This window comes from Zootoca vivipara, chromosome 1 (genome assembly GCF_965207765.1).
Source record: "Zootoca vivipara chromosome 1, rZooViv2.hap1.1, whole genome shotgun sequence".
NCBI classification, from domain to species: domain Eukaryota; kingdom Metazoa; phylum Chordata; class Lepidosauria; order Squamata; family Lacertidae; genus Zootoca; species Zootoca vivipara.
In genome coordinates, this window is record NC_142582.1 from 129,485,949 (window position 1) to 129,512,869 (window position 26,921).

The window sequence follows — 26,921 nt, forward strand, 5'->3', positions numbered from 1 at the left end:
AAGGAGTGGATTTGGTGAATTTAGATGTGCCTCCTTCAGCACATTTCAATCATATTTGTTTTAGCACATGCTTTATAGTGAATAGCTTGTGAGTTTTGCACTGAATCGGGTGCCCTGCCCATGATTTAATTCCTTGTAAAACATTTACTAACTTTTTACACTGGCATCGCTTAATATGGTGCATTATCGTTCTGGGTTCTTGATAGGTATTTCCAAACTAGGCAATCTAAGCTAAGTATATAGTTTTAACACAAGTAAAAAATGATCAGAAGACCAAATTGTGTTGTACCATATACCAGATTACGGTCACATGGACTCAACAGACAGATAATATATTTTTGTTATGACCAAGATTAAGAAGCCACACAGTAGCAGCAGCAGCATCATAAATAGACATTAATTTTACTTTTTATAGAGAGGACCAAGTACTAATTTTCAAAGAAAGGTATAAAATACAAATTAGTCACTTTTGAGTAGACAATGCATACAGTGTTTCAAACATGCCTGTACTGCATATAAATCACAGTATATAAAAGACAAGTCAAAATTCATTTTGACTTAGCGTCAATCTAAAAGGTTAGGCTTGAGTGAAAACTTAAAAAAATCTACTTGAAATTCCATAAAACCCTATAGAATATTATTACCAATAAAAGCACAAGTTTTGTGTCTTCACCCAAAAAATCTGCCTGTTGGAGCTGCAGAATAAAAATCTATTTGGACCATAAGGCTCAGGCAGAGTTCAGTTGAAACTATAAATATTTTTTTTTCCAGGGGAAAACAAGTATTTAGAGGGAAAAGGACAGACTCCCAAAGGTCTCTCAGAAAGTCTTCTAGAGTTGCTGGTCTGGTACATCAATCCTGAGGACTCGAACTTTGGACTTATAATGGTATTCTTTCAGATACAACTTCACAGAGGGAGGAACGGGAAGGGCGTCTATGCCATCGTAAGTCGTATGGTTGCAAATAACTGTCCTGCATATATGTTGAAGGGAAAAGGGGAAAGTCCTGTTTAAGGGAGTCGAGAGAAGCGGCTCAAAGAACATGCAAGAGCTTGGATCTTTGTAATGTTCCAGGAGTCCAGTGATGTCGGGAGAATGGAAGACACATGGGTCATGGGCATCGAAGCTGAAGTTGTGATTCCACTGCTCAATCCTGGCATGAAGGGAACGGCTGTAGCGCCTAAAGCTGACAGAGAACAAGTAATCTTCCTGGGCAGAGTCTCGTAGCAAAAAAGTCCCTTCTGGCTTCCCATCTAAAAGTGCTTCTGCAGCGTATTTATCCATCACTCCCCAGTAGCAGGGATTATTATTGATCTGAAGGAGGTCAGGGACAAGACAATGAACATAATCTATCTGGGTGTGATATTTAGGAGGCGTTTCCAGCTGCAGCAGCTCGTCATCTGTTTCCCACCGCGGCTTGTTTCTCTTCCTGGAGCTAGTGCATAGTGTCACCACTTCATCGTCTGAGTCCATGTCACTTTCCTCTCTGCTGTTCCTTAGCTGCTTGCCTGCGGCAGAGTCACCTTGAGGGTCGCACCTGCAGGCTGCAACGTCAGGAATGCTGCATGCCCGCAAAACCGCTGACTCTCCCCCTTCTGCACTCTCAATGCCCCGGAGTTCTCCGTTCCTCCCTTCCACTTGCGACGACTCCATACTTAACCAACTTTCGGAGGCCTGTTTTACGGGGGCAGTGTGCCGTTTGATTAAATGCCACCGGAAGGCTAGTTCAGATCGTGGCGGGAAAGGACACTTGTCCAGCATGAGCTCGCTGATATGTATCTTTCTCTTTGATGGAAGCACCGAAGAATGTCGACTGCTGCAGTTCTTTATGGGGAAGCACTGGCCCACAGCATCCTGCAGTTTCTGCTTAAGGGAGCGGCCTAGGAGTCTGTGGCCGCAGGAACGCTCCAAGTCAAGCTCAGTAGAGGAACAGCTGTGCTTCCTCTCCTGGTTCCTTAAACTAAACATGGATTTCCCTGAGGTGCTGGCCGTTTCAGCGTCAGAACTGCCTTCGCTCCTTTTTGACCAGGAAAGCTTCTTTCCGCTCCACACATAGCCGTCCTTTCTGTCTGCACTTCTACTGCGGCTGGTTTTAGGTCTCACGTCTGGGTTTTTAGGACTCCTCTCTTTATTTTCTGCCATTTCCCCACAAATGCAACCGGATTCACAAAAGTTCCAAGGCTACCGTTGCCAAATCCTCTGGTCCCAGTTTCTATCTCTGAAAGCTTCCGTCAGGTGCTTTTCGGATGTAGCTACGAAAACAAAAGAGACAATCCTCAGCTTACGTTATGAGTACATGCGTAATAAACCCAAGCATACACCCAGGCTTCCTTCGCCCAGGCATGAAGTGTCAGAGCCAGGCTTGCTTTCACAGCCTTTCTGCACCTTCCCTAGGAATATCTGGTGGCTTCTCCTTCCCCAGGCTTTGAACTACTTCCAGGAAAAGCAGTAGAGCCGCAAACAAGGGGCAAGGATAGTGCACGCTGCTGTATGTTCCTAGGGGAGGTTTTGAAAAGCATCTTGAAATAAAGGGCCCGGCCACAGTGCTTGTGTGCCCAGCAGCACAGCAGCAGCTCTATTAGAAAAGAAAGGACTATACTGGTTTCAGTGGGTTGATTAGAATTCCACCTGATCCGTTAAATTCATACTGAGACAAGCACTAAATATATTCTTCCTCTTTTGTTATCCCACACTTCCTTCAGGAGCTCAATGTGGCAGACATTGCCTGGAGACATTCTACCGCTTTAAAAATCCTGTATGTGGTGTTGTTTGGGAATTAAGGGGTTAACTTGTTTCCAAGAATCAAGCCTTGGCTGGCAGATATCCACTTAGGAAAGCGTTACTAATTAATTGGAGGGAGAGGTTGAATCAGATAATCTATATCTGCCACAGGATCAGGACAATTGTATTTTATTTGATATTTTGAAACGTTTTGTGGGTGGAAATGCAAATCAAAGCTAACCTCCCAAGTTATATCTTGCTAGCTTATTCCACTGATATTCAGATCAAGGTGATTAGCTCACATGGACACCATATTCACGCAAGATCCTTTTCACCTGTGGAGCTATAAATATTAGCATTTGTGCCAGCTACACACTGGAATACCCATAGCTACTTGCTTAATGTTGTTTTTTATTTTTTAAAAAACCAGACTACCAGAGTTCCAAATTCTTTATTATTTTATAATCTGTGTTTCTCAAACTTGGGTCCCCAGCCGTTGCTGGACTACAACTCTCATCATCCCTGATCGCTGGTCCTGCTAGCTAGGGATGATGGGAGTTGTAGTCTAACAACAGCTGAGGAAACAATTACAAATTATAGAGTAACAAAGGGTCCTAAAAATGTACAACTCAAGTGCAAAAGGCCATGGTAAATAGGGGTGACTTCCAGTGCTTCCAGACAAATGGAACTGTGCCTGATGGACCTCTGTATCAACAGAAGCACAACCCCAGCTTTCAAGGACTTCCTCCATGATCATGTTATGAGAGATAAACTGCAGAGAGGGCTTAGCATCATCGCTGGAAGTGGGCATTCTTCCAGCACCAGCACCACACTGTTGGGACAAGTGCTGTACAATAAACCTGCAACTTACACAGGCCAAAATCACATAAAGTCAAAATGCATTGAGTTCAATGGCGGGTGGGATTTTCCAAAGTCTTTCCCCCCAGATGTCCGCCCGCTTCATAGTGGCTGGTGGTAATGGGAATTGTGGTCAAAAACATCTGGAGGGCACCAGGTGAGCTAAGCTGTTGTAGAGGATTTTGCTATGCCTGTCCTTTTTAGACAAATGCTATATATATATTCATGCCAGTGAGTCATTCAAGAGCAAAAACCCCAGAAGAGAAGGCAAAGTAGGCCAAGAAATATAACATGCTCAAAAGATTCACGTTATGCTTGTTCAATATTAGTTCACATAAGTGTGATGTTAAGAGATGTTATTCTATACTGACACTTTCAGGTCACACTCAAGACAGAAATTAATTAAAAATACATAAGTTACATACTGGGAATCTCTTGGTACTCTTGTCACTTGCTTTTCAAGATGAAGGGTTTTCTCTTTTTCTTTTTAAAGGACACCCCCAAGGCACTTGAAGTATCTAGGGCTTTACATATTGAAGAGGATTATATAAAATCCAGTTCCTTTCATGAAAGCAATTTTGAAAGACCATGATGGATGGCTTTTTTTTAAAGGGATTGCAAGGGAGGGGGGAAATGACACTACCAAAATTAAGCCTTCTTCAAGATTCGACTCATGCACAACACATGCCTTTGTTTGCCTCCCCTACAGTAATGTTTATCTAAACACATTGCTGGTTGCAGGGAATAAGAAATGTGCAAGCGGAACGTAATATATTTATAATGTGGAGCAAGGGCACGTGAACCTCTGAGGCATTTCTAAATGAGTATTTTAATATTATTTATTATTAAGCCACATACAAGCTACCTTTAAGGCAAATATTTTAACTCAATGTGGTTTACATACAAATAAAACAAAGTACTGTATCAAAACTACAAGTTGTTTTAACCTCTCTTAAAAGATGGTAGGCACTATGCTTAGGGGAGCGGGTGGCTCTGTGGTCTAAACCACTGAGCCTCTTGGACTTGCCGATCGGAAGGTCGGTGGTTCGAATTTGCATGATGGTGTGAACTTCCGTTGCTCTGTCCCAGCTTCTGCCAACCTAGCAGTTCGATAGCATACCAGCGCTAGTAGATAAATAGGTACCACTGTGGAGGGAAGATAAACAGCATTTCTGTGTGCTCTGGCACTCATCACAGTGTCCTGTTGTGCCAGAAACAGTTTAGTCATGCTGGCCACATGATCTGGAAAGCTGTTTGTGGACAAACGCCAGCTCCCTCAGCCTGAAAAGTGAGATGAGCACCGCAACCCCATAGTCGCCTTTGAATGGACTTAACTATCCAGGAGTCCTTTACCTTCTACCTTTTTACAATGCTTAGATTCCCTAGAGGGGCTGCAGTTGAAAAGGCCACAGCCCTGTGCTAGAGATTAAGAGGACAGCCTCTTCCACAGGTCTCAAGAGGAAAACAGGCTCCAAGGGGTTTTAAGGGTCAAAACCAGCACTTTGTGTGAGGTCTGGAAACCAACAAGAAGCCAGTGACAAGAAATCACACGATTTTGGTGACAATAATAATAATAATAATAATAATAATAATAATAATAATAATTTATTATTTATACCCCGCCCATCTGGCTGAGTCTCCCCAGCCACTCTGGGAGGCTCCCAATCGAATATTAAACCGATACAGCATTATCACAAAAAGCTAGGCCCCTGCATTGCACACCAACTAATGTTTCCAAATACTTTTGGTGGGGGGGGGGCTTCTCTGTGCCTCTCAGAGTGCACCACAGTCTAGCCTGTAAGTTACTGAAAAAGAATGGATGACAGATATAGTGAGACTGCCGTCCAAATGACCAGTTGGTGGAACCTGCCCTTAGCCACCACTCTGCTTCAGTTCTGCTTCTAATGGCAGACCAGGAGTGGGGAACCTTTGGCCCTCCAGCTGTTACTGAACTACAGTTCACATTAGCACTAGCAAACCTGGCCAATGGCCAGAGATGATGGGAGTTGTAGTTCAACAACAACTACAGGGCCCAAAGGTTTCTCCACATCTGCAGTAGATGCTGGAGCACAGGAAGATCGTGAACTTGGTTCACCAAAAGAGAAATACTATTATTCATCAAGTGGAAACCGATCCCTGGAGAAAAGGGACTACTAGCTGGCATTGGTAGCATTTTGCATATCCATCTAATTACGGTCTCCACAAGCTTGTTTACAGCTGAAGCTGCTGCCTTTGGGTCTCTTCTAAAGGAAAAATGGAGTCAGGCATCATCTGCACACCAAATGATTTCACCCAGTGATTTTATACAGATATTATACAGACTGAAATAGAGCTATGAAACTTTACAGAACAGCTCACAAGTGTCCATGAAGTAGTAAACCCTCAACTGCCTGGAGAGCATTAGAACCAGCATAAAGCTGCCCTGCTATTGACTCCAGCAGGAGGTCCAAAAGAAGTCACAATTAACATAATGTGTTCTACACCAAACTTCTTCTGAAATGTCTTCAGAAATTTCAAGTGATTTCTATGCATGTTTACTCAAAAGTTGTCCTCTCCTATTTCATGTGTTGTTAAAGGTCTAGTTTTGATAATGTTGTTGTTTAGTCGTTTAGTCGTGTCCGACTCTTCGTGACCCCATGGACCATAGCACGCCAGGCACTCCTGTCTTGCACTGCCTCCCGCACTTTGGTCAAACTCATGTTCGTAGCTTCGAGAACACTGTCCAACCATCTCGTCCTCTGTTTTGATAATACATAGCCGTAAATTTACATTGCCTGGGAACAAGGTACTTTAAGGGCTTTCTTCTCCTGGACAGTTGAGATAGTGACTGGAGGCCTTCTTCAGGCAACCCCATAGACTCTGAAGTTAAGCAGCTGCCCCCCGGAAATGGAAATGCCACCACTGGAGATAGAAAGCTTTGATTATAGAATTCCCTCTAGATGGATGTTCACCTGGAGCTGTCCGTCCTTATTATCTTTTAGGCATCCGGCAAAGCCTATCTTTGTTTATGTGAGCCTTTGGTGACCAGTAACACTGTTCAAATGGTGACCAGTGGTTTTAAACTGCTTGAATCTGCTGTTAATTATAATACAGTATTTTATGTTATGATGCTTACGGTTGTTTCAGGACTTGAATGCCATTTTTGGAAGAAAGTCAGGCCACTTAAAAAAAAAACCCCATTAAGCTTTCTTTTAAATGTCATCTCAAAAGCCACTGAGAGGTCAAGGGTAGAAAAACCTCAACAGGGAAATGTTTTCCTTGATGATGTCTGGTGATAGACTAAGCAATCCTATGCAGGCTTACTCAGAGGGAAGCCCCACTGTGCTCAGTGGGGCTTACTCCCCAGTGTTCACATTGCAGCCCGAGACACAAATCTGGTGCCTCATCTGTAAATGGCATGAATAACAGTGTCTCTTCTACTGCTGATAAAGATTTATTTAAACAAACACAATGCTTATCACCTTGAGCGGATAGGATATGTTGGACTATAAATCAAAAGCAATAAACCCTCTTTCTCAACAATAAACATTCTTCTGCAGAGAAATATTATCTTACACATGCCATAACCTTTGGAGAAATCTAAGCACGCACACACACACACACACACTTCTCCATGTTTATACCTCAAAGCATACAGTATTTCCCCTGCCCAGCTGAAGATAAAGAGGAAGGAGCTCATCTGTACACACTGAGGTGAGGCACAGAAACAGGGCTTTCCATCGGACCTTTGGAGCAACCATTTTACATCATGCTTACATTTCTACTTTTCCCAGCTCAGCTCTCCACCTCTTCTTGTTAAATGGACTGAGATGACTGAAAAAAGCAGCTGTCGGGTCTTCTCTCTATCTATTTAATTAATCTATTCCCTTCATTATATTTACCCCTCACAATACTGCTACTGAGAGACACCCAGTGTCTGTGTCCTATTCCCCAAGGGTAGATATCACTGATTTCTCAGACATTATCTCCTTCTCTTCAGTCAGCAAATGAGCAAGAGAAAGGGGCTATTTTATTAAATGTTATGCTTAGCCAGCACCATTTTTAAGGCTAGGGGAACCTAATAGTTCATTAACATGAAAAGCAGGTCCAAAAAAACAGAACAAGGTCTTATGCAAATACAAAATTCTAAATGTACAAGATTGCCAGCGTAACCTCAGTAACTTATTGTAAGTACATTTCCATTTTAACAACACAGCAAGCCAACAGAAAATTCCCGATCATCCTTGGTTTAGAGGAACACTCACAGAAATTGGATTCATGCCAGCTGTACCGACTTGCTTAATACCATGCCTTAACTTGTTCTCCTTCCCCTAAGTCTCCATCCCAACCCCCCACAAATCAGGCTTTAATGACATCTTCATAACCCAAGGATATTTGAACCAAATAAATGCATATAGCTTTATGTTCACTAATGCCAGCAACACAGATAAGAACAAAAGACCACATAGATATTAAGTATATTTTCACCCAGAGGGCAACATTGATGGAATGGGCCATTTGATAAGCCACGTTATGAGCATCTGCTTTGTAGGCTTTATTTTCACTACGGAACAGAGCGGATGTGACATAGGTCTCAGCAGAAAGGATGCTCACGTCTTCCATGTACAATTTACTTGTTAGTGGGCACACACTGAAAGCCTTTTAAAAGCATTCTGCCTTTGACAAAACACTTAAGCACGCAGCTAGCTCCCACACACAGACAATAAAATAAAGGCTTCTCTTTTAGACCATATGATTCCGCCACAGGGAAGTAATCAGAGCATGAAAAACACAGTGGTGGAGTTTGATTCATTGTTCTTTGACACAGGACTGTCTCTTTTGTTGGTTACAATCTCAATGGACTCTTATCTTAGGGAAGCCAACATTGTTCCTTTTCACTTCTCTCATACAGCTAGTGACTAGATCAGGCATGTCCAAAGTCCGTTCTGGGGGTTTAATCCAGCCCTCATAGGCAGTTCCTCTCTGTGGTTCTAAAAAACAGTCAACAACTTTGGGGTAAAATCCTAAAAAACGTCAACAACTTTGGTCGGCCCTCATGCATGTTCACTTCATCAAATCTGGCCCTCTTTGAAAAAAGTTTGGACACCCCTGGACTAGATTTTCTCCTACAGGAGCAACTGGGAGAAATTTGACTGATCTTTACAACAACAGGAAGGACAGCAGAAGATTGGAGAAGTCTGAAACCAATCACTTTGGACCCTGCATCATGTGTGGACAGATATAAGAGGCCCAGAATAACACTCCTCTTCTGAGACTAAGGGCATATCCAGACTTGCCTTTGCCCCACTGCTCTCCCCTGGGAAAATCCAATATTTACTGCTGAATCAGAGCAATTGTCAATTGGGTTCTCTCCAGGTTGACGTTTGCTCTGATTTATTGCCAAAGACCGGGTTTTCCATGGGAAAGTGGCAGGGCAAGGGGAAAACCACTGAGATTCCTGCACTGCAGGGGATTGGACTAGATGACACTTGGGGTCCCTTCCAACTCTACAATTCTATGATTTTATGACCCTTGCCTAGAAAGTATGGGGCATGCAGAAAGCCCAGACTCATGCTTTCTAGGCACGGGACAAGTGGAAATATGGATAACCTCCAAGTGGCTGATAGTTAAAGGCCAGGGAATCCATAAACCTGCATTTCCCTAAAGAGAGAAATTCTATCTCCAGTAATAAATCCATAGGAGCAATGGATATGTTATAACCGCATACATGCAGGCTGCAAACAAATAGTATTTGCTATCCCAGTGTAATTTAAACTGCAATCTTAGTTCCATTTGCTCAGGGTTGACTTCAACTGCTAGGTTGGCAGAAGCTAGGACAGAGCAAGGGTTGGCAAACTCCAGAGGCTCAGTGGTTTAGACCACAGCACCACTTCGTCCCTACACTTCATGAGCGTAGGCAGGGGGGGCAGGAGGGGGCAATTGCCCCCCTAGAAGCAAAAGGCTGAGGGGCGCAGCGTGGCAGCCCCAGGCTCCCGCTCCCGGTGCAAAGCTCCAGAGGCGCGCGGGGAGCGTAAGCGGAGGAGCGCTAAGCGGGAGCGGGGAGCGTAAGCGGAGGAGGCAGCCACAGGCTAGCGCTCCCCGCGCGCCTCTGGAGCTTTGCGTCGGAAGCGGGAGCCTGGGGCCGCCTCCTCGGAAGAGCTGGGAGGTGCAGGCCACGTAGCCCCGCCCACATTCCCACTGTGGCCCCTCCCCTCCCCTTGCCCCCCTAATTTTGATCCTGGGTACGCCCCTGCTACACTTCAACAGGATTTACATTTGAATAGACATGGTTAAGGTTGAACTGTTGGGAAGAAACCAGACAGATACCAAAAGCTGCTGCCCATCAGCACTCTTCTGTTCTTCAGGGCAATTCGTTCCTCCCTCCCACCACTCAAGGGACGGCTCTCTCAGCTTAACTCAAAATAAGCATCAGAAGAAAACCTACTAGAGCACCATTTAGTCTATAAAGCATATCAAGGACACACATTCTATGAAAGTTACCATATGCTATAAGCAAATAGGTTGTGAAAACTGCTTGCAAGTTTTTTTTGTTTTTAAAAAGATTTTTGCCCGGGAGTGATTACTGCTGTTGGTCTAGTGAGATTAAAAGCTAGCTTCAGCTGCAGAAATGGTAAGAGGAAATTCTCTTTTCAGCTCAGGTATTTTGTAACCTGTGTGCCAAATACATTAAAAACATATCTAAAAACAATATGTATAAAATATTGCTTCAAAGATTGATTGTATTTTAAAGCAGGTTCTCATTGAAGCACAACTGACTACAATTGACCTTATACAATTCTGCAGATGTTAACATGCACTCAAAATGTAGTAAATATATTGGGCTTCAGGGCCGTCTTAAGCTTATCTGGCGCCGTGGTGCAAGGATCCCTCCGGCACCTCCCCCCCCCCCCCGGTGCCATGCGTTGCTTCCTTGAACACCAAGATGGGTCGTGGTAGGGGGTGGCCGGCATCTCCCCACTGCGGCGGCTACCCAAATACCCTCCCCTCCTTCCCCATTTTAGTCACCTCTCCGGCACGCTTGCCTGTCCTTGCTACGCCCAGTGCCGGCTTGGAGAGACGCGGCCCGCCATCTTGGAGCGAGAGGCAGGAGGACAGGTTCCCATAGAGTAGGTGCCTGGGAGCCGGCGGGGAGCACAGCGGCCTGGGGGCAAGGCGCAGCAGGAAGACCCCCTTGCCAGAGCGACCAGTATCGGCAGCCAGAGCCAGCCGGTCGGCCAGAGCCAACTGGCCCCTGCGCCCGGCGTGACAAGCAGCAGCTGCTTGGCTGGGTCGCCGACGAGGAAAGCGCGCAGAAGCGACTGCGCTTCAGGGCTCCCCGCGCTCGGGCTCTACGCGCAGGCTGCTCGCCACGCATGCCCCCAGCAACCGAGCCCGGGTGTCCACCTCGGGGGCGCTCTCGAAGTCTGCCTCGGGCTCCTCGCCCCACTTCCTCGGGCCACTGTTTACGGGGCGGAGCCACTGTTGCTTTGGCGCGCTTACCCGCCCACACTACGCCCGGCGCCAGCTCGGAGAGAGCAGCGGCTGAGGGGATTCCTGCAGCCAACAGAGAGGAGGCAGCAGCGGTGGAGGAGCCATAGGGTTCAGTGGCTCGTTGTGCCCCACTAATACTAGAGTGCCTCTGAGAGGCCCGGCACCCTGGCGCAACGCGCCACTAGCCCCTATGGGAAGGACGCCTCTGTTGGGCTTGAACTGCAAAGTGCCGAGAAAACAGGCTGTCAGCTTTTCAGTAAACTTAAGAGGGGACTGTGCAGTGTTGTACTTTTTGACATCTGGAGATTCACAGTGCAATCCTATATATGTCTACTTAGCAGCAAGCCCTATTTGAGTACTCCCAGAATGCAATACCAGCAAAATCCAATCCATTGCTTCAGTAAAGAGGCATTAGGTATCATTATTTGTGTGCTTGGTCACATGGGCAGACGAGTTGTGAGAATCATAGAATCTTAAGAGTTGGAAGGGGCCTAGAGGGTCATCTAGTCCAATGCCCTGCAATGCAAGAATCTCAGCTAAAGAATCCATGACAGATGGCCATCCAACCTGTTTAAAAACCTGCAAGTCCACCACCTCCCATGGGAGTCTGTTCCACTGCTGAACAGCTCTTACTGTCAGAAAGTTTTTCCGAATGTTTAATCGGAATTTCCTTTCTTGCAACATGAAGCCATTGGATCAAGCCCTACTCTCCAGAGCAGGAGAAAACATGCTTGTTCCCTCCTCCCTGTGACAGCCCTAAAGATATTTGAAGATGGCTCTCCTATTTCCTCTGTCTCCTCTTTTCCAGGCTAAACTTACCCAGCTCCTTCAAGAGCTCCTCATAAGGCTTCGTTTCCAGACTTTTGATCATCTTGGTTGCCCTCCTCTGCACACCTTCCTGCTTGTCAACATCCTTCTTAAAATTGTGGTGCCCAGAATTGGGCACAGTATTCCAAGTGTGGTATGACTAAAGCAGAACAGAATGGTACTATTACTTCCTTTGATCTGGACACTATAATTCTGTTGATGCAGCCTAGAATAACATTAGCTTTTTTTGCATCACACTGTGATAGTGAGATGGTGCCATGGGGTGGGGAAATCACTTCATGCAAAAACTTTGTTTTATCAGTGCTGTTTTTGGCAAATGATTCTCAGTCATCAGCATGTAAGGTATAAGAAGTGTGAAGAGTACTAAACTGTGCGTCACCTTTGTTTTCGTCCCAGAGGCAGAAAATTCAAACTGCATGCTTCCATAGGTTAATCAATACTACTTATTTATTTATGGCATTTCTCTGGGTAGTGAAGTGAAACACCTCACTTTCAGGTATAATAAATATTGCTAAAATTTAGCAATACAAAGAACAAATCTCTTATTTTTTTATTCCCCCTTCCTTCCTTCGTACAAATCCCTTATAAAACACATAATGCCAGAGAAAAATCAATAAAATTGGTACCTTAAAAGCCAAAACCTCCCTCAGAATCCTGGAAGGATAAAAATGTATTCATCAGGCACCAAAAACAAAAAACGGGTCAGGTGAGGCTCTCTGGGGAGGGCATTCCACAACCAGGGTGATATTACTGAGAAGGCCTTATCACTACTAGTTGGATCACACCTGGTGGTAGTACTCAGAGACCATGGACTCAAGGTCTGGGTATATGTGGTAACCTGGCACAAAACTGCCTGGAAATGAACAAGAAGCCAGAATAGCTGATAATGTACTAGCATAATATGTTTCAGTTGCCTAGTCCTGGTCAACAACCTCACTGCCCCATTTTGGACTAAGGTAATTGTTTTCAATTATGTACATAACACAATAATCTAAGGGGAAGTTATGAGACCATGGATGACCATATCGTAGCCAAGCTACCGTACGTCCAAGTAAGATTTTTCATCAGAAGCCGATAAAAGGCAGGACATTTTCAGCCCCCGAGGACACCTGTGCCTCTAGTCTAGTGACAATATTGGATCGCTGAGTACCTCCAAACTGCAAACTGGATCATTTAGGGGAGTGCAACCTCATCCAGAATAGGTTTATTATTATTATTATTATTATTATTATTATTATTATTAATTTTTGTATACCGCCCTATACCTACAGATCTCAGGGCGGTTCACAATATAAAACCACAAAATATATAATCAAAACAAAAAACAAAAACCACTCACTCAACTTGGGAGACAAACCACCCACTAACTGCCTCTCTGTCTTATCTGGATTAAGCCTCAGTATATTCAATCTATTGCCATCTCCAGGCATGAATGGGGACAGAAAGCCTTGGGTTCTCCTGTGCAAGGCTCATTCAAATGAATGGAAACTGAAGAAAAATATTACTCTTGTGCAGCTCCCATTTAAATATCTACAATTTGTTTCTCCCCTACACAGAAATATATTTAGCTTAATTACTGTTCTGCAATTGTATTTCTAGAAACAGAATAAGGCACCTATTTGTGTACAAAGTATATTGCCATATCCTGAAACATCTAGTGAGGCAGAGGGCCTTCTCGGTAGTCGCACCCTCCGGTCAGATGTCAAGGAAATGAACAACTATCTGACTTTTAGAAGACATCTGAAGGCAGCCCTGCTCGGGGAAGTTTTCAATATTTGATGTGGTATTGTGTTTTAATTTGTTAGAACCCAGTTCAGATGGGCAGCATATGCATTAATAATCGTAACAATAATAACTGTGCACACAATATGAGACCAGAAATATTCACACACGTATTGTAAACAGGGCCAAACGAACAATCCAGAGCTATTTCATGTATTTTGTCAGCCTAGATTTCAATAGCTACCAAGCTAACACTAAAAGGCAAGAACAAGCTTTTTTGTTCCTTGTGGTTTTTCAGTAAGACACACACAACTAGTGTTGCTGCTATATTTTTATATTATTATCATTAACACTATAATAAAGGACACACATCTTAAGACCTAGGTTTGGCTTTGAACAAATGGCTTCTGGAATATTTCCAGAACAGAAGGTGGCAGTGAATCAGACCTGAATTTTAGTCATTATTAAGTGGTATTTCCATGCATGTTTCAAGACATGAGATGTAAAATGTGTGCCATGTATGAAGTAGAACTAGAAGCAGCTACACTTGGAAATGCCATTTGAAAGAGAAGAAAGCCTCGCTTTTTAACTTTCTCAAAGTGTGGTGGGCATATCAAAGTTTTTTTTTAAATAAGTGCAGTGCTTGGTTTTGAGATGGGAATACTCCAGAATAAAGGGAAATCCTTTGAAATAAGGATGGTCTGTCAGCAGAGTATCACTTTCTGTCATGGGTGGATATAAGATACTGAAGTGACCCGTAACACAGTCAAATGCTTGGTTAGTCACTAGTAGTAGATGCTGTCCAGAAAAACCTTCAGCAATGTAGTCAAGGATCCTAAATATTTATTTGCCTATCCATTTTTTAATACACATCCCTAGAGCGGGTTAAACCTGGGAACTTCTTGAATCAAGATTTATTACTGAGCACCAATTCCAACCTTTAAAGGTATAGACTCATCAAAAAGTTTTGCCTTCAGCTGCTTTCTAAAAAAGAAGAAGTTACATTTCTACGACAGCAGTTATGAAACCAACAGCGAGCCAGATTTTGTCAGAATACAACCTACTACTCTTCCCACCAGAAAGATACCCAGCCAATGCAAATAATAGACCCCCAACTCCAGTTCCAATAACCCTCCAGATACACTTTCCCCATAATGTTTAGCAGTGCTCCCCCCCTTTTTTAAGGAATGTTTTTTAAGGGATGTTTAGGGGTACTCTCATTTTCCTATTCATATTGAAATACTGCCCCTCAATGAGGCCAAACTTAGATTAACCAAATGTTTAGGGGTATGCGCACCCCTGCAAACCCCCCCCCCCAGAAAAAAAGAACTGATGTTAAGGAAGAATATTAGGGTTCATTAAATTTCCCACAATGTTAAGAAACATGCCACAAAGACGTGAACTGATAGAAGTCGGAAAACCTTTAGCAGTCAAAGAAAAAGCAATTTCCATAATGAAGGGGATGCTGTTCTACGCCCCCCCCCCCCCCGTGAGCATGCTTACCTGCTGCTTACCAGAAGAGACATGTTGGTGGGGGGGCGCGTGGAGGTCTCGCACCCAAAAGAAGGGGCCCAAGAGGGTCTTCACCCCAGCAAGGACAGGCACATCCGCTCCCCATCAGACACAAAGCCAGACTGGATTAACTGCACAGCTGGAACTGGGGGGGGGAGTTGGTGGGCTGGGCTGAGGCAGCAGGAGATGGCGAGGGAGGAAGGAAAGAAAGTGGGGGGGGCAAGGAAGGAGAGTTTAAAGGAAAGAGAAGGAAGGAAAAGGGAATTGGGAAGGTTGAGAGAGGAAAAGCATCGGGAAAGGGGGAAGGACGGAGGCAGCAGAAAAGGGAAGGTGGGCAGAATTGAGCACAGGGGAATTTTAATTACTGTATTTTTCTGTGTATAAGACTATATTCCCCCCCCCGCCAAATTTTTTAAGTTTAAAATTGGGGATCGTCTTATTCCCGGAATGTTGCCATTAATTGTTTCTTAATTTCGGGCTCAAAAAATAGGGGTCGTCTTATACACGGGGACATAGGGAGGCTCGGTTTTTGGGGGGGGGGTGCCGTCCTAAAACTTACTCCCTAGGAAGGAAAGAAGGAAGGAAGGGAACCCTCCTCCCCAATGGGGAAGGGGTTATTTGACAAAAAAATGCCAATGGGGAAGGGGTTGTTTGAGGAAGCAAAGGCGAGAAGAAATGAGAAGAAATAAACGCAGGAGGGGGGGGAGATATAAAACAAAAACAGAAGAGAGAGTGGGGAGAATGGTGGGGGGACTCCGAAATAAAGAGATTAATGGGGAGGGGGAGGGGAGGAGCCCGTGAGGCAGAAAGTGCTGAAAACGGGGGAAAGTGTAGCAGTATATCCTATAAACCTCCACATGGAGATGTGGGGAGAAGAAGGAGCGGTGGGGGGAGAAGGGAGAGGGGGGAAAGGGCTCGGGAAGAGGAGCAGCTGAGAGGCCCGGTCAGCTGCCCGCCGCCCTCCTCGTCCGTCTCCCGGCCGGGCAGAGGCGCTTCTCCCCCGCCGCCTCCCTCTTCGTCTTCTCCTGCTCCCTCGCTCGGTGCCAGGCGGCCCGGTCACCTCAGGCGCCTCCTCCGCCCCCCCATCATGTTCTCGGGCGGCAGGAGGCAGGATCCGGCCGGCCCGGGAAGGAGGAGGAGCAGAGAGAGGGAAGGAGGCCGGCCGGGACTCTGACGCCGCGCGCCGGCTCCGCCTCAGGCCCAGAGCGCGGGAAGGAGGAGAGCGGGAAGGAGAAAGACCCCGAGGAGGAGGAGGAGGAGGAGAGGCCGGGGGGGCCTCCGTGTCGCGGTGAGGAGGGGGGGCTGTTGGGGGCCGTGCTGTGTTGGGGGGGGGGCGCGTGCGTGCCTCGGCCCTGTTTCTCTCCTCAGAGGAGGGGGAGGAAGAAGCGCCCCCTCGTCCTTCGCGAAAGGGGGGGGCGATTTGTTACCTCAGGCTGCCCCCCTAGGCGGCGCCACGAGGGGTGAGGGGCAAGCGACCCCCCAAAACAAGGACCTACTACTACTATTATTTTATTTTGTGGTGAGGGGCAAGCGACCCCCTGAACAAGGACTTATTATTATTATTGTTATTAGTGGAGAGGGGCAAGCGACCCCACCAAACAAGGACCTGATTTTTATTATTATTATTATTGATATTAGTGGAGAGGGGCAAGCGACCCCACCAAACAAGGACCTGGTTTTTTATTATTATTATTGTTATTAGTGGAGAGGGGCAAGCGACCCCACCAAACAAGGACCTGATTTTTATTATTATTATTATTGATATTAGTGGAGAGGGGCAAGCGACCCCACCAAACAAGGACCTGATTTTTTTATTATTATTACTGTTATTAGTGGAGAGGGGCAAGCGACCCCACCAAACAAGGACCTGATTTTTTTTAAAATTATTGTTATTAGTGGAGAGGGGCAAGCGACCCCACCAAACAAGGACCTGCTATTATATTATTATTATTATTATTATTATTATTATTATTATTATTATTATTATTATTATCATCTCTCTGACTTCCTTTCTCTCTCTTCATTCTTCACCTCTCCAAATACTGTAGCAAACCTTTTGGGGGAATAAGGTATGCAAGGCCATACCATAGCTGCCAAGTTTTCCCTTTTCTCGCGAGGAAGCCTATTCAGCATAAGGGAAAATCCCTGTAAAAAAGGGATAACTTGGCAGCTATGGGCCATACCCCCCCCTTTCAAACAAACCATTATGAGGCAGCATTGATCCCAGAATTTGGGGGCCTGAGAGAGAGAAAGCAGGATCACCTGTATGGCCGATACCTTTACAAAAGGTGTGCTTCTAAACAGTTCAATCCAAAGTATTTGCACTCCCCATGTCATTGCTTCTTTTATTCTTTGTGAAAGACACCCTCCTAATGTGTTGTTGATGATGATGATGATTTATCGCCTTGCATGTAAGTCCCACTGTGGTTTTTGCATTTACAGGACTATACGCTTTCACTGCTAGTCACTGAATCTGGAATTGCACTGCTTTTACCTCTACCTCAAGTCACTGGTGCCGATTAGAAAACTGCCTGTTTGGGGATTTCATCGAGGGGCTGCTGACAGAAGAAAACGTAAGCATAACAAGACAAAGGAAGGAAAGGAGTTGGTGAAACAGCCAGTCTAATAACAGCCAAGCCGTCATATACGGAGTAAGGTATTGACTTTTTCCTATCCTAAAGTACCGCGTCTGTGGCAAAATGATGAAAAAGGACTAATACAGTTGTCCATAGTATAGTAACTGAGATTCTCTATAATGACATTGCAGTCTGTACTCTCTTTCTGGACATAAAATGGTATTTATTATTATATGTTACCTACTACTATTGCCTCTCCACTTCCCCATGCCCCCCCCCCCGGCCTAAAATTAGGTAGTAAGCTTCTACAGGCAATCCTTTGGCTGTGTTACACTGTAAAATTTCATGCAGGTTAATGACTTCATATTAAAAAATAAATAAAAATAGTTTGGATGTAATTGTAGATTTGGTGATTTTTGAACTCAAAAACAAGACCTGTTAAATTACTTGTAATTGTTTTGCTTGAAGCCCTTTTTTAACTTTGTAACCTAGGTAAAGAATATGCCTTTGTCACAAAAGCCAATGAGATACGGCCACACAGAAGGTCACACAGATGTTTGCTTTGATGACATTGGGAGGTAAGTGACTGAGGGGCTCGGGGGTGTGTTAAAAGTTGCACTAATTTTGCAACCGAGTTGCATGTGATTAATGCGCGTGCACACACACACACACACAGAGTGTATATGTTGGGGGTGGGTAACCTGTGGCCCTCTGGTTGACTCACAACATCACTTTTGTTGTTGTTGTTTAGTCTAGCCATATATAAAAAAATTAAAAAAAATTCTAGTAGCACCTTAGAGACCAATTAAGTTTGATCTTGGTATAGTGGGCATGCACACGAAAGCTCATACCAAGAACAAACTTAGTTGGTCTCCAAGGTGCTACTAGACAATTTTATTACTTTTTCATATTTTCTACTGCCTCAGACCAACATGGCTACCTACCTGAATCTTGAACATAATTAGCCATTGGCAATGCTGGCTAAGGCTGGTGGGGTTTGGAGTCCTGCAACATCTGAAGGATGATAGGTCCCCCATTCCTGGCATAGATGACAGGAAGTGATTGTTGTTGGCTTCCCACAGTGTTTGTTTCATGTGAAGAACAAATAAATGACTTCATAATTCTTAAGACCCAAAGATTTTTGTTTAGGCTATGGGTCAAAGTGATGCTGTGCCTTTATTGCCTACCCCACCTGAATGACTGCTGTCGAATTACAAGGGAACTCCAGCATTATGTGGAACTGAATACTCCATTGACAACTAAGAATAGTACAATCATGCACAGATGGATTTGCATGATCTCGGTGCAAGCAGATTCTACATTCATCTTTTCTGCCAGTGGCTCAGTAGTGAAAAGCAACAGAGGAATGAGGACAAACTGTCATGGCCTGGTGGCCAAAACAGATGCACATAGCCAGGGTGCTGTCCTTTTTCAGAGTGGTGCAGTTTGAACTCTGGAAAAATGGATTTCATTGGTGCCAAAATTTATAAGAACTGCCCTCCTGGATCAGGATCATGGCTCGTTTAGTTCAGCATCCTGTTCTCAGAGTGGCTGACCAGATGACTGTAGGAAATCTGCAAGCAGGACCCAAGCACAACAGCAGTTTCCCCTTTGTAGTTTCCAGCAGCTGTTATTTAGAAGCATACTGCCTCAAACTATGGAGGCAGCACATAGCCATTGTGGCAAGTAACCACTGATAGTTAAATTCATGAGGGAGGAAGCAATTTGCCTACTATACACCATTCATTTAAAACACATGACTTCAGCTAAAGAACCCTGGGGACTGTGGTTTGTTGGGAATTGTAGTTCTGTGAGGGTTTCCCAGGATTCTTTGGGGGAAGTCACGTGGTTTAATTGTATGACCTTGCTGCCCAAGGTTGGGATTTTTTGCATGTATTCAAGAGATTGCTTCTTTCCTTATGCCTTGTTTTATCACCATAATCTATAAGGTCCAGATGTGAAATAGTCACCTGAAATTTATTAGGACACCTCACCTTTTTACAGTGTCATCCATAGTGACTGTTGACACCAAAGCCAGAACCTTCTGCTTGTGATCAACAGTCGTACTTTGGATCCCGAACACCTTGCGAGTCGAATGTTTTGGCTCCCAAACGCCGCAAACCCGGAAGTGAGTGCTCTGGTTTATGAGCATTCTTTGGAACCCGAACGTCCCAACGTGACTTCCGCAACTTCTGATTGGCTGCAGGAGCTTCCTGCAGCCAATCAGAAGCTGCGCCTTGGTTTCCTAACGTTTTGGAAGTCGAATGGACTTCCAGAACGGATTCCGTTCGATTTCCGATGTACAGTGGTACCTCGACTTATGAAGGCGATCCATTCGGAAGTCGAAAACTTCGGAAGTCAAAGCATCCATTTTGCGCATGCGCAGAACACACGGGCGGCGAAAATACTTCCGGGTTAGCGGACTTTGGAAGTCGAAACCTGCGGAAGTCGAGGCATTCGTAAGTCGAGGTACCACTGTATGTTGTTTCTGAGAAATGAAAGCATTGGCAAAGAGACTTCCATCACTTTTACTTTAGTGAAAACTGTGAAGAATTTTGATACAGTTTTGTACATGTTTGTGTAAGATTGATCTTATTTCTTTGAATAGCTGCATTGTAACTTGCGGCAGTGATGGAGATGTCAGGATTTGGGAAAGCCTGGATGACAATGACCCCAAGTCAATTAACGTGGGAGAAAAGGCCTATTCGTTTGCTCTCAAGGTACTGCAATTATGAACTAGTGTCATCAAATAGGCCTTGTGCATTAGACAAATACCTACAACAAGGTTGTCATTTTCACAGCTGTGCTTTGTACTGATTGGAAGTCAGCAACATTTGAACAACCTGTTGCTTCTGCTATGCCATCTATTATGTCAGGATTGAATATGGTCACTGACTTGATTACCTGTGACAAGTGAGAATTATGACTAGGCACCAAAACTTTTGTAAATTGGAACAGCTGGTTCTCTTCATTCACCTAGGTTGTCTATGCTACAAATTGTTTGTGTGAACTCATTAGACAAGTAAAAACTTCTGGTGTAGCAACTTTCTTTTCAGTGTTCTGCAGGGTGTTCAAAACTGCTAGCTTAATTGAAAGAGGTATCACTTATCATTTGTATCGTCATCTGCATGGGCAAACTAAGGCCCGGGGGCCAGATCCAGCCCAATCGCCTTCTCAATCCGGCCCACGGACAGTCCGGGAATCAGTGTGTTTTTACATTAGTAGAATGTGTGCTTTTATTTAAAATGCATCTCTGGGTTATTTGTGGGGCATAGGAATTTGTTCATTATTTTTTTCAAAATGGACCCACCCCCTGCTGAAAAAGTTTGCTGACCCCTGGTCTTCTGTTTTAACACCAGCAGATAGTAGATGCATTTAGAGTTGGCTGGAATGTTTCTTGAAACAAAGTAATTATTTTATGTTTCCTGTTTTGATGGAAAAATAGAAAAAGATGAGTAAAACATTAGCAATGCAAATCCACATGTTCAGCATCAGCAACTCCTTTCTAAAACAATATTTGCACTACATTTTATCTTGCTAACTTAAGTTGGGCTCTTGTTTCGGAGTTTAACAAGACTTTCTTCATTGCAATATTATCATTTTGTTAAATTTGATAATCAGACTGCAGTTTTTAATAACAGTATTTTATTGATAACAGTCGCTAACAGTCATCAACAGGTTTACCACTCCTATCAGCCCATCACCCCTCCCCACCCTCTGAATATATATAAGGGTCTGGTTACTTCTGTTTCAGTGTATCTGAAGAAGTGTGCATGCGCACGAAAGCTCATACCAAAATAAAAACTTAGTTGGTCTTTAAGGTGCTACTGGAAGGAATTTTTAAATTTTGTTTCGACTCAGACCAACATGGCTACCTACCTGTAACCAGTATTTTATTTGTGAAACCTTGCCCAAGTCTGCCCTCTTGTGAATGCAGCAAGTTAAAGCAACTCAATTGATACTTATAATTGAGATTATTATTATTATTATAAGCCTCAAATGAGACTACTATTATAAGATAATCACCCCCTAAATTTTTCAAATCTTTATCTTTTATTAAAGGTTGGTTATGCTGTGCTTGTGAATTTATCTGGCTACTTGTAACAACGCCAACATTTAAGTTCTTGTGCTGTTGTGTGTTTGCTGCGACCATTTTACCATTTCCCTCTTACCATTTTTGCCCTGGGACTCATGTTTGCTGCCCCCACCCCCATGTCGTTACTGAATCTGTGCTTCAGTGGCTAATCTGCTACAGCATCCAATTATAGTACGTACTAGACCAGGCATAGGCAGACTTGGCCCTCCAGATGTTTTGGGACTACAATTCCCATCATCCCTGACCACTAGTCCTGTTAGCTATGGATGATGGGAGTTGTAGTCCCAAAACATCTGGAGGGCCAAGTTTGGGGATGCCTGTACTAGACTGTTGCTTGCTATTCTTAGTTGGAAAGTATTTTGAAAAGGTAATTTTACAGTGGTTCTTAATTTTACAATTGTGTGTATATATATGGATTTTCCCAGAAATAGTTTTAATTGTAATTTGTAATCCATGCAAGGACATTCCCAAGCCCATATTTGCCAAGGGAACATAAAGGAATGGCCTCTCCCCAGTCTATCCTGGCCATTCTTTGAGAAGGAATGGCCTCTCCCCAGTCTATCCTGGCCATTCTTTGAGCCCAGCTGAGTAATATGTATATTTGCCCTGAAGTGTATTGACAACTTTATTAGTTGTCAATTGGAAAGGCAGTTTTCCAATCCTTTTTTGGATTTCAGTCTAACATCTTAAAATTACACGGAAGCATGGAATGAACTGCTCCTGGAGTCAGTGGATGTTTATTTAAATCACCTGAACCTTCCATTGCTTTATTTGTAGAATGGAAGATTGATTACGGCAGTCTCTAACAATACTGTCCAGATCCATACATTCCCAGAGGGTGCTCCAGATGGTATCCTGACACGCTTCACAATGAATGCAAACCATGTAGTTTTCAGTGCTGATGGGAGCAAAGTAGCTGCTGGATCCAGGTAATTTGACTCCAAAGTAGAAGGAAAAGACACACAAACTGCTTTCCCTTGGATAGAAGACATTGTTTTAATATTCTGTTTATGTATGATAGAAAAAAAGTTTGCATGCTCTGCTGATTGACTGTATTTAATGTTGGGATTGTTGCAGGGACATAGTAAATTCTCTCTACATATAATTGGCATTCCCTTGAGAAAAACACATCAGCTTTGCTCATAGGAAGCTGTCTACATTCTTGCACTGATCTGGTGGAGAAGTGAGTCTGTCTGTACCTAATTTAATGCAGGCTGCAGAAGAGTAGGTACAATACTGTATAAGTTATCACTTTACTGAGTTTCTGAAGGTTAGCTTAAAACACTCCAGCCGACTTTTACTGCCATTTTTCTACCTCTTGCTCTTGTTATAAGCATTTGCAGGTGATATTTGTGGAGGTGGTTCTCAGAGTCCTCAATTGTCATTTTAAATTACTGTAGATCAATTTGTTGTAATTGTCTTGAGGGGCTCATAGCAGGAAGACAATTTGTCAGAGTTAGTAGTTCATTATAATCAAGAGTTTTAATATGCATTATGAAAATGATTTTTATGTCTATAATGTTTGATAACACAAATGAATCTCTGAATTGCAGAGATTCAACAGAGGTTGACTTTTTCTGTGGTATAGTAATTGTGTGTGATTGTGTTAAGTGTGCCCACACTTGCGTAGAAACATGCAGTGCCTTTCAAAAAGTACTGTAATTGTAAGTGAATCTTTTTTAAATGGAAGAAATACAGATTCATTTATTCCAATAAAAGTTTTTCAATTTTTCATTATATAGCACAACTTCTAATAATAGAAACAAAATAAAAAAAATCCCTTCCAGTAGCACTTTAGAGACCAATTAAGTTTGCTACTGGAAGGAATTTTTTTTATTTTGTTTCGACTACGGCTGACCAACACAGCTACCAACCTGTTCCTATTATGATTATCCCTAGTGACTTCCTGGTGAAGATTGTGGAAGTAACTGACAGCAGCCACCAAAAGACATTTCGGGGACATGACGCACCTGTTTTAAGTGTGTCACTCGATCCAAAGAACACTTTTCTGGTAACAACTTTTCCAGTGGACTTTCTCTTCTCTTGTCTCTTAAAAGTGGAGCACATATTTTAATTAAGATGGTTTTTGTAAAACATCCTTCATGAAATAAATTAATAATTTAAATTTTCAAAACTAAAATTACTTTGTGATGTATATAGAGCACAGAATAACCTTCAAAGCTATATAACTATAACTCTCAGGATTCTTTGGGGAGAGACGTGACAGTCAGATGCTAATAAAAAGTTAATAGTGTTCATTATCACTTTTTAAAAATGAGATTTTGTCTTGGCTTTGTAAATAATCAACCATTTCTTTTAAGAGTGCCTTCAAACAAAATATTTCATTCGTATATATATTGATGTGGCACTGGCAAAGTGACTCCATGAAAAAGTAACTACTGTATGCCAAAAAGTAGAAAAGATAATATGAAAATCAAATTCAGGCTTGATTTGTTCAACTATTTATTCCAACATTTGATATGAAAACATCATTGGCACCTTAAAGGCTAATACATTTGAAGACCAGTATGTCCATGAACGTTTGATTGCATAATATGTTTATGATACTGTTTGCTGTGCTGCTGTTTTAAATGTAAACCTTAATGCAGTAGTACTTTGCTGGTTGGTCAGAGGCTAATGACTCTCTAAAAATGTTTCCTTGCACAGGCATCAGCAAGCTGTGACGGATCGGTCAGAGTGTGGAAAATTTCAGAGCAGGTAAAATGCTACTTCTTGGAGTTAAACCAGGAGTTTTACCACAAGAGATGCTTAAGTAGGTTTTTAAATTTTATTTCTCTCATGTCTGCATTGACCTCATACCAACTCCCATTGTCTGTGTTCAGATATTAACGTTTTCGTGCTCTTAGAAAAACCACCCCCTTCTGTGTTTAGTGCAAGAGGGCCCATGCCTTCTGGAAGAGAGTGTTTCTTTACAGGAAAAGTGGTCACAGGCTACTCAGGCAACCAGGAACATACACTGTGAAGGCAGCAGGTTCATAGAGTACATATTAACCAAATCATTCAAATTCATGGCTTGTCCTACATATCATTTTCCACACCAACCCTGTTCAGACATTTTAAAGAAACATTCCAGTTAAGGGATGGAAGTGTCTCCATTTCACTTCTCGAAGTTCCTCATGATCTCAAAGTTTGGGTAGCACTATGTAGCAGGAGGTGGCTGAATCTCAGCAGAAGGCATTCTGCAGAGATACTTAACTGGCATAGTTGAAGACCTTTTTTTCGATTCTCCTAGGCTGTGGATCCACATTGGCTATCTGTCCTTCCTTGGGTGGGGACTTACATTGCACCCCCCTTCATCTAAAACTCATCATATTTGAATAAAAAAATAAAATAAAATAAATGTCCAGTAGCACCTTAGAGACCAACTAAGTATTTGAAGAAGTGTGCATACACACGAAAGCTTAGACCCAGAACAAACTTAGTTGGTCTCTAAGATGCTACTGGACATTTATTATTTATTTATTTATTTCGACTGCATCAGACCAACACGGCTACCTACCTGAATCTCATCATATTTAGGAAGAGTTCATCTCAAGATGGATAACCACTATTAACTTATTTTGCTTCCAGAGTTGTGAGGCAAACTGGCCATTGCTGCAGAAGTATAATGATGTGGTGAATGCCAAAACAATATGTAGACACGCGTGGCAACCCAAAACAGGAAAGGTAACAAGTTGTCTTTATGTTTTTTAATCTCTGTGTGTGCAAATTTGTTGCTGATGTTTTTTTTAAAATTATTATTTTCTCTTAATACATACATCACATATCCATAACATTCATATTACAATCCCTCTTCTCCCCTCCTGGGTCTCCCCCAACAACCCCTTCTGGTTTATTTTCCCTTATTATACACTGCTTTCTAAAAAATACACTATATTCTTTCTTTATTTTCTACATATTTTGTTAATGAAAATGTGAGTGTTTATTTAAATCCTGTCATCAAGTCAGTAGTCTTCCTTTGCTTCTGCAAGTATACAATATAAATGTGTGTGCAAATTTGGAAAAGCAATGGGTCGGGAAATGTTTTAGAATCTCTTCTTTTCAAATTGTTGTTCCTCTGAAAATCAACCTGCCCTGTTGCCATTGTGTAGTGGAGATGTAGCAGCTGAGTGTTTAGAAATGCAACATGTGGAATAATGGCAGAGCCTTGCTAGGGATTAAGGATGGAGGTGCTGCTGTTGTAATCATAAATATTGTGTCTTCTTAGTTGTCGTCTTCTTTGGCGATCACTCGTAGCCGAGTAAAAGTGTTTTCCATAAACACAGTTTTAACAGTGAGTCCATAAGTGAGTGTGGAGGCCAATTCTGGGATCCACACATCCTTCCACAGTGGGGACATTGGTTCCCGGGTGAGAGTTGATCACGGTGAGGGTTTGCCAAGCGTGCCTTCCTCTTAGCACGTTTCTCCCTTCCGTCCAGAGTTCGAGTGTCTTCAAAGCCCGTGACACCTTTGGTAAAGGCTGTTCTCCAACTGGAGCTCTCGCAGGCCAGTGTTTCCCAGTTGTCAGTGTTTATACTACATTTTTAAAAGATTCGCCATGAGAGAGTCTTTAAACCTCTTTTGTTGACCACCAGCATTACGCTTTCCATTTTTAAGTTCGGAATAGAGTAGTTGCTTTGGAAGACGATAATCAGGTATCCGCACAACATGACCAGCCCAATGAAGTTGATGTTGAAGAATCATTGCTTCAACACTGGGGATCTTTGTTTCTTCCAGTACACTGATATTGGTTCGCCTGTCTTCTCAAGTGATGTGTAAAAAATTTCGGAGACACTGTTGATGGAATCTTTCGAGGAAGTGGAGATGGCGTTTATAAGTGGTCCATGTTTCACACGCATATAGTAATAATAATAATAATAATAATAATAATAATAATAATAATAATAATAATTTATTTATATCCCGCCCATCTGGCTGGGCCTCCCCAGCTACTCTCGGCGGCTTCCAACAGAAATATTAAAATACACTAATTTCTTAAAGATTAAAAGCTTCCCTAAACAGGGCTGCCTTCAGATGTCCTCTAAAAGTCTGGTAGTTGTTTTTCTTTTTGACATCTGGTGGGAGGGCGTTCCACAGGGCGGGTGCCACTACCGAGAAGGCCCTCTGCCTGCTTCCCTG

The 26,921-nt window shown here is 43.2% G+C and overlaps 2 protein-coding genes across 5 annotated transcripts in view; one reads left to right on the forward strand and one right to left on the reverse strand.

Annotated features, from left to right (window-relative positions):
• Positions 1 to 381: 381 nt before the first annotated feature.
• SOCS4 (suppressor of cytokine signaling 4) lies at positions 382 to 16,197 on the reverse strand. 3 transcript variants are annotated; one of them, XM_035101894.3, is made up of 2 exons: positions 15,113 to 16,197; positions 382 to 2,251 (listed from the first exon to the last, which is right to left on the reverse strand). In XM_035101894.3, exon 2 carries the CDS (start codon positions 2,139 to 2,141, stop codon positions 831 to 833), a length of 1,311 nt encoding a protein of 436 aa, XP_034957785.1. In that variant the 5' UTR covers positions 2,142 to 2,251; positions 15,113 to 16,197; the 3' UTR covers positions 382 to 830. The 3 variants fall into 3 exon arrangements, 2 of the variants coding, with proteins under 2 accessions (XP_034957785.1, XP_034957720.1); XM_035101829.3 differs by having other exon boundaries at positions 15,102 to 16,020; XR_015951173.1 differs by lacking the exon at positions 382 to 2,251 and adding an exon at positions 4,526 to 4,724 and having other exon boundaries at positions 15,102 to 16,023.
• The window catches only part of WDHD1 (WD repeat and HMG-box DNA binding protein 1), a 31,800-nt gene continuing 21,071 nt past the window's right edge, over positions 16,193 to 26,921 (forward strand). Inside the window, exons 1-8 of one of the 2 annotated variants that reach the window (XM_035101457.3) lie at positions 16,193 to 16,398; positions 17,553 to 17,766; positions 18,179 to 18,264; positions 20,295 to 20,406; positions 22,560 to 22,711; positions 23,682 to 23,793; positions 24,450 to 24,500; positions 25,374 to 25,469. In XM_035101457.3, coding sequence (XP_034957348.3) covers positions 18,188 to 18,264; positions 20,295 to 20,406; positions 22,560 to 22,711; positions 23,682 to 23,793; positions 24,450 to 24,500; positions 25,374 to 25,469 — 600 coding nt within the window. In that variant the 5' untranslated portion in view covers positions 16,193 to 16,398; positions 17,553 to 17,766; positions 18,179 to 18,187. The remainder of the gene's footprint in view (positions 16,399 to 17,552; positions 17,767 to 18,178; positions 18,265 to 20,294; positions 20,407 to 22,559; positions 22,712 to 23,681; positions 23,794 to 24,449; positions 24,501 to 25,373; positions 25,470 to 26,921) is intronic. The other variant, XM_035101726.3, reaches the window with a different exon arrangement.

Bases quoted from the DNA above. Each gene is read 5' to 3' on its own strand.
- SOCS4 (XM_035101894.3), bottom strand. From the start codon at position 2,141: ATGGCAGAAAATAAAGAGAGGAGTCCTAAAAACCCAGACGTGAGACCT.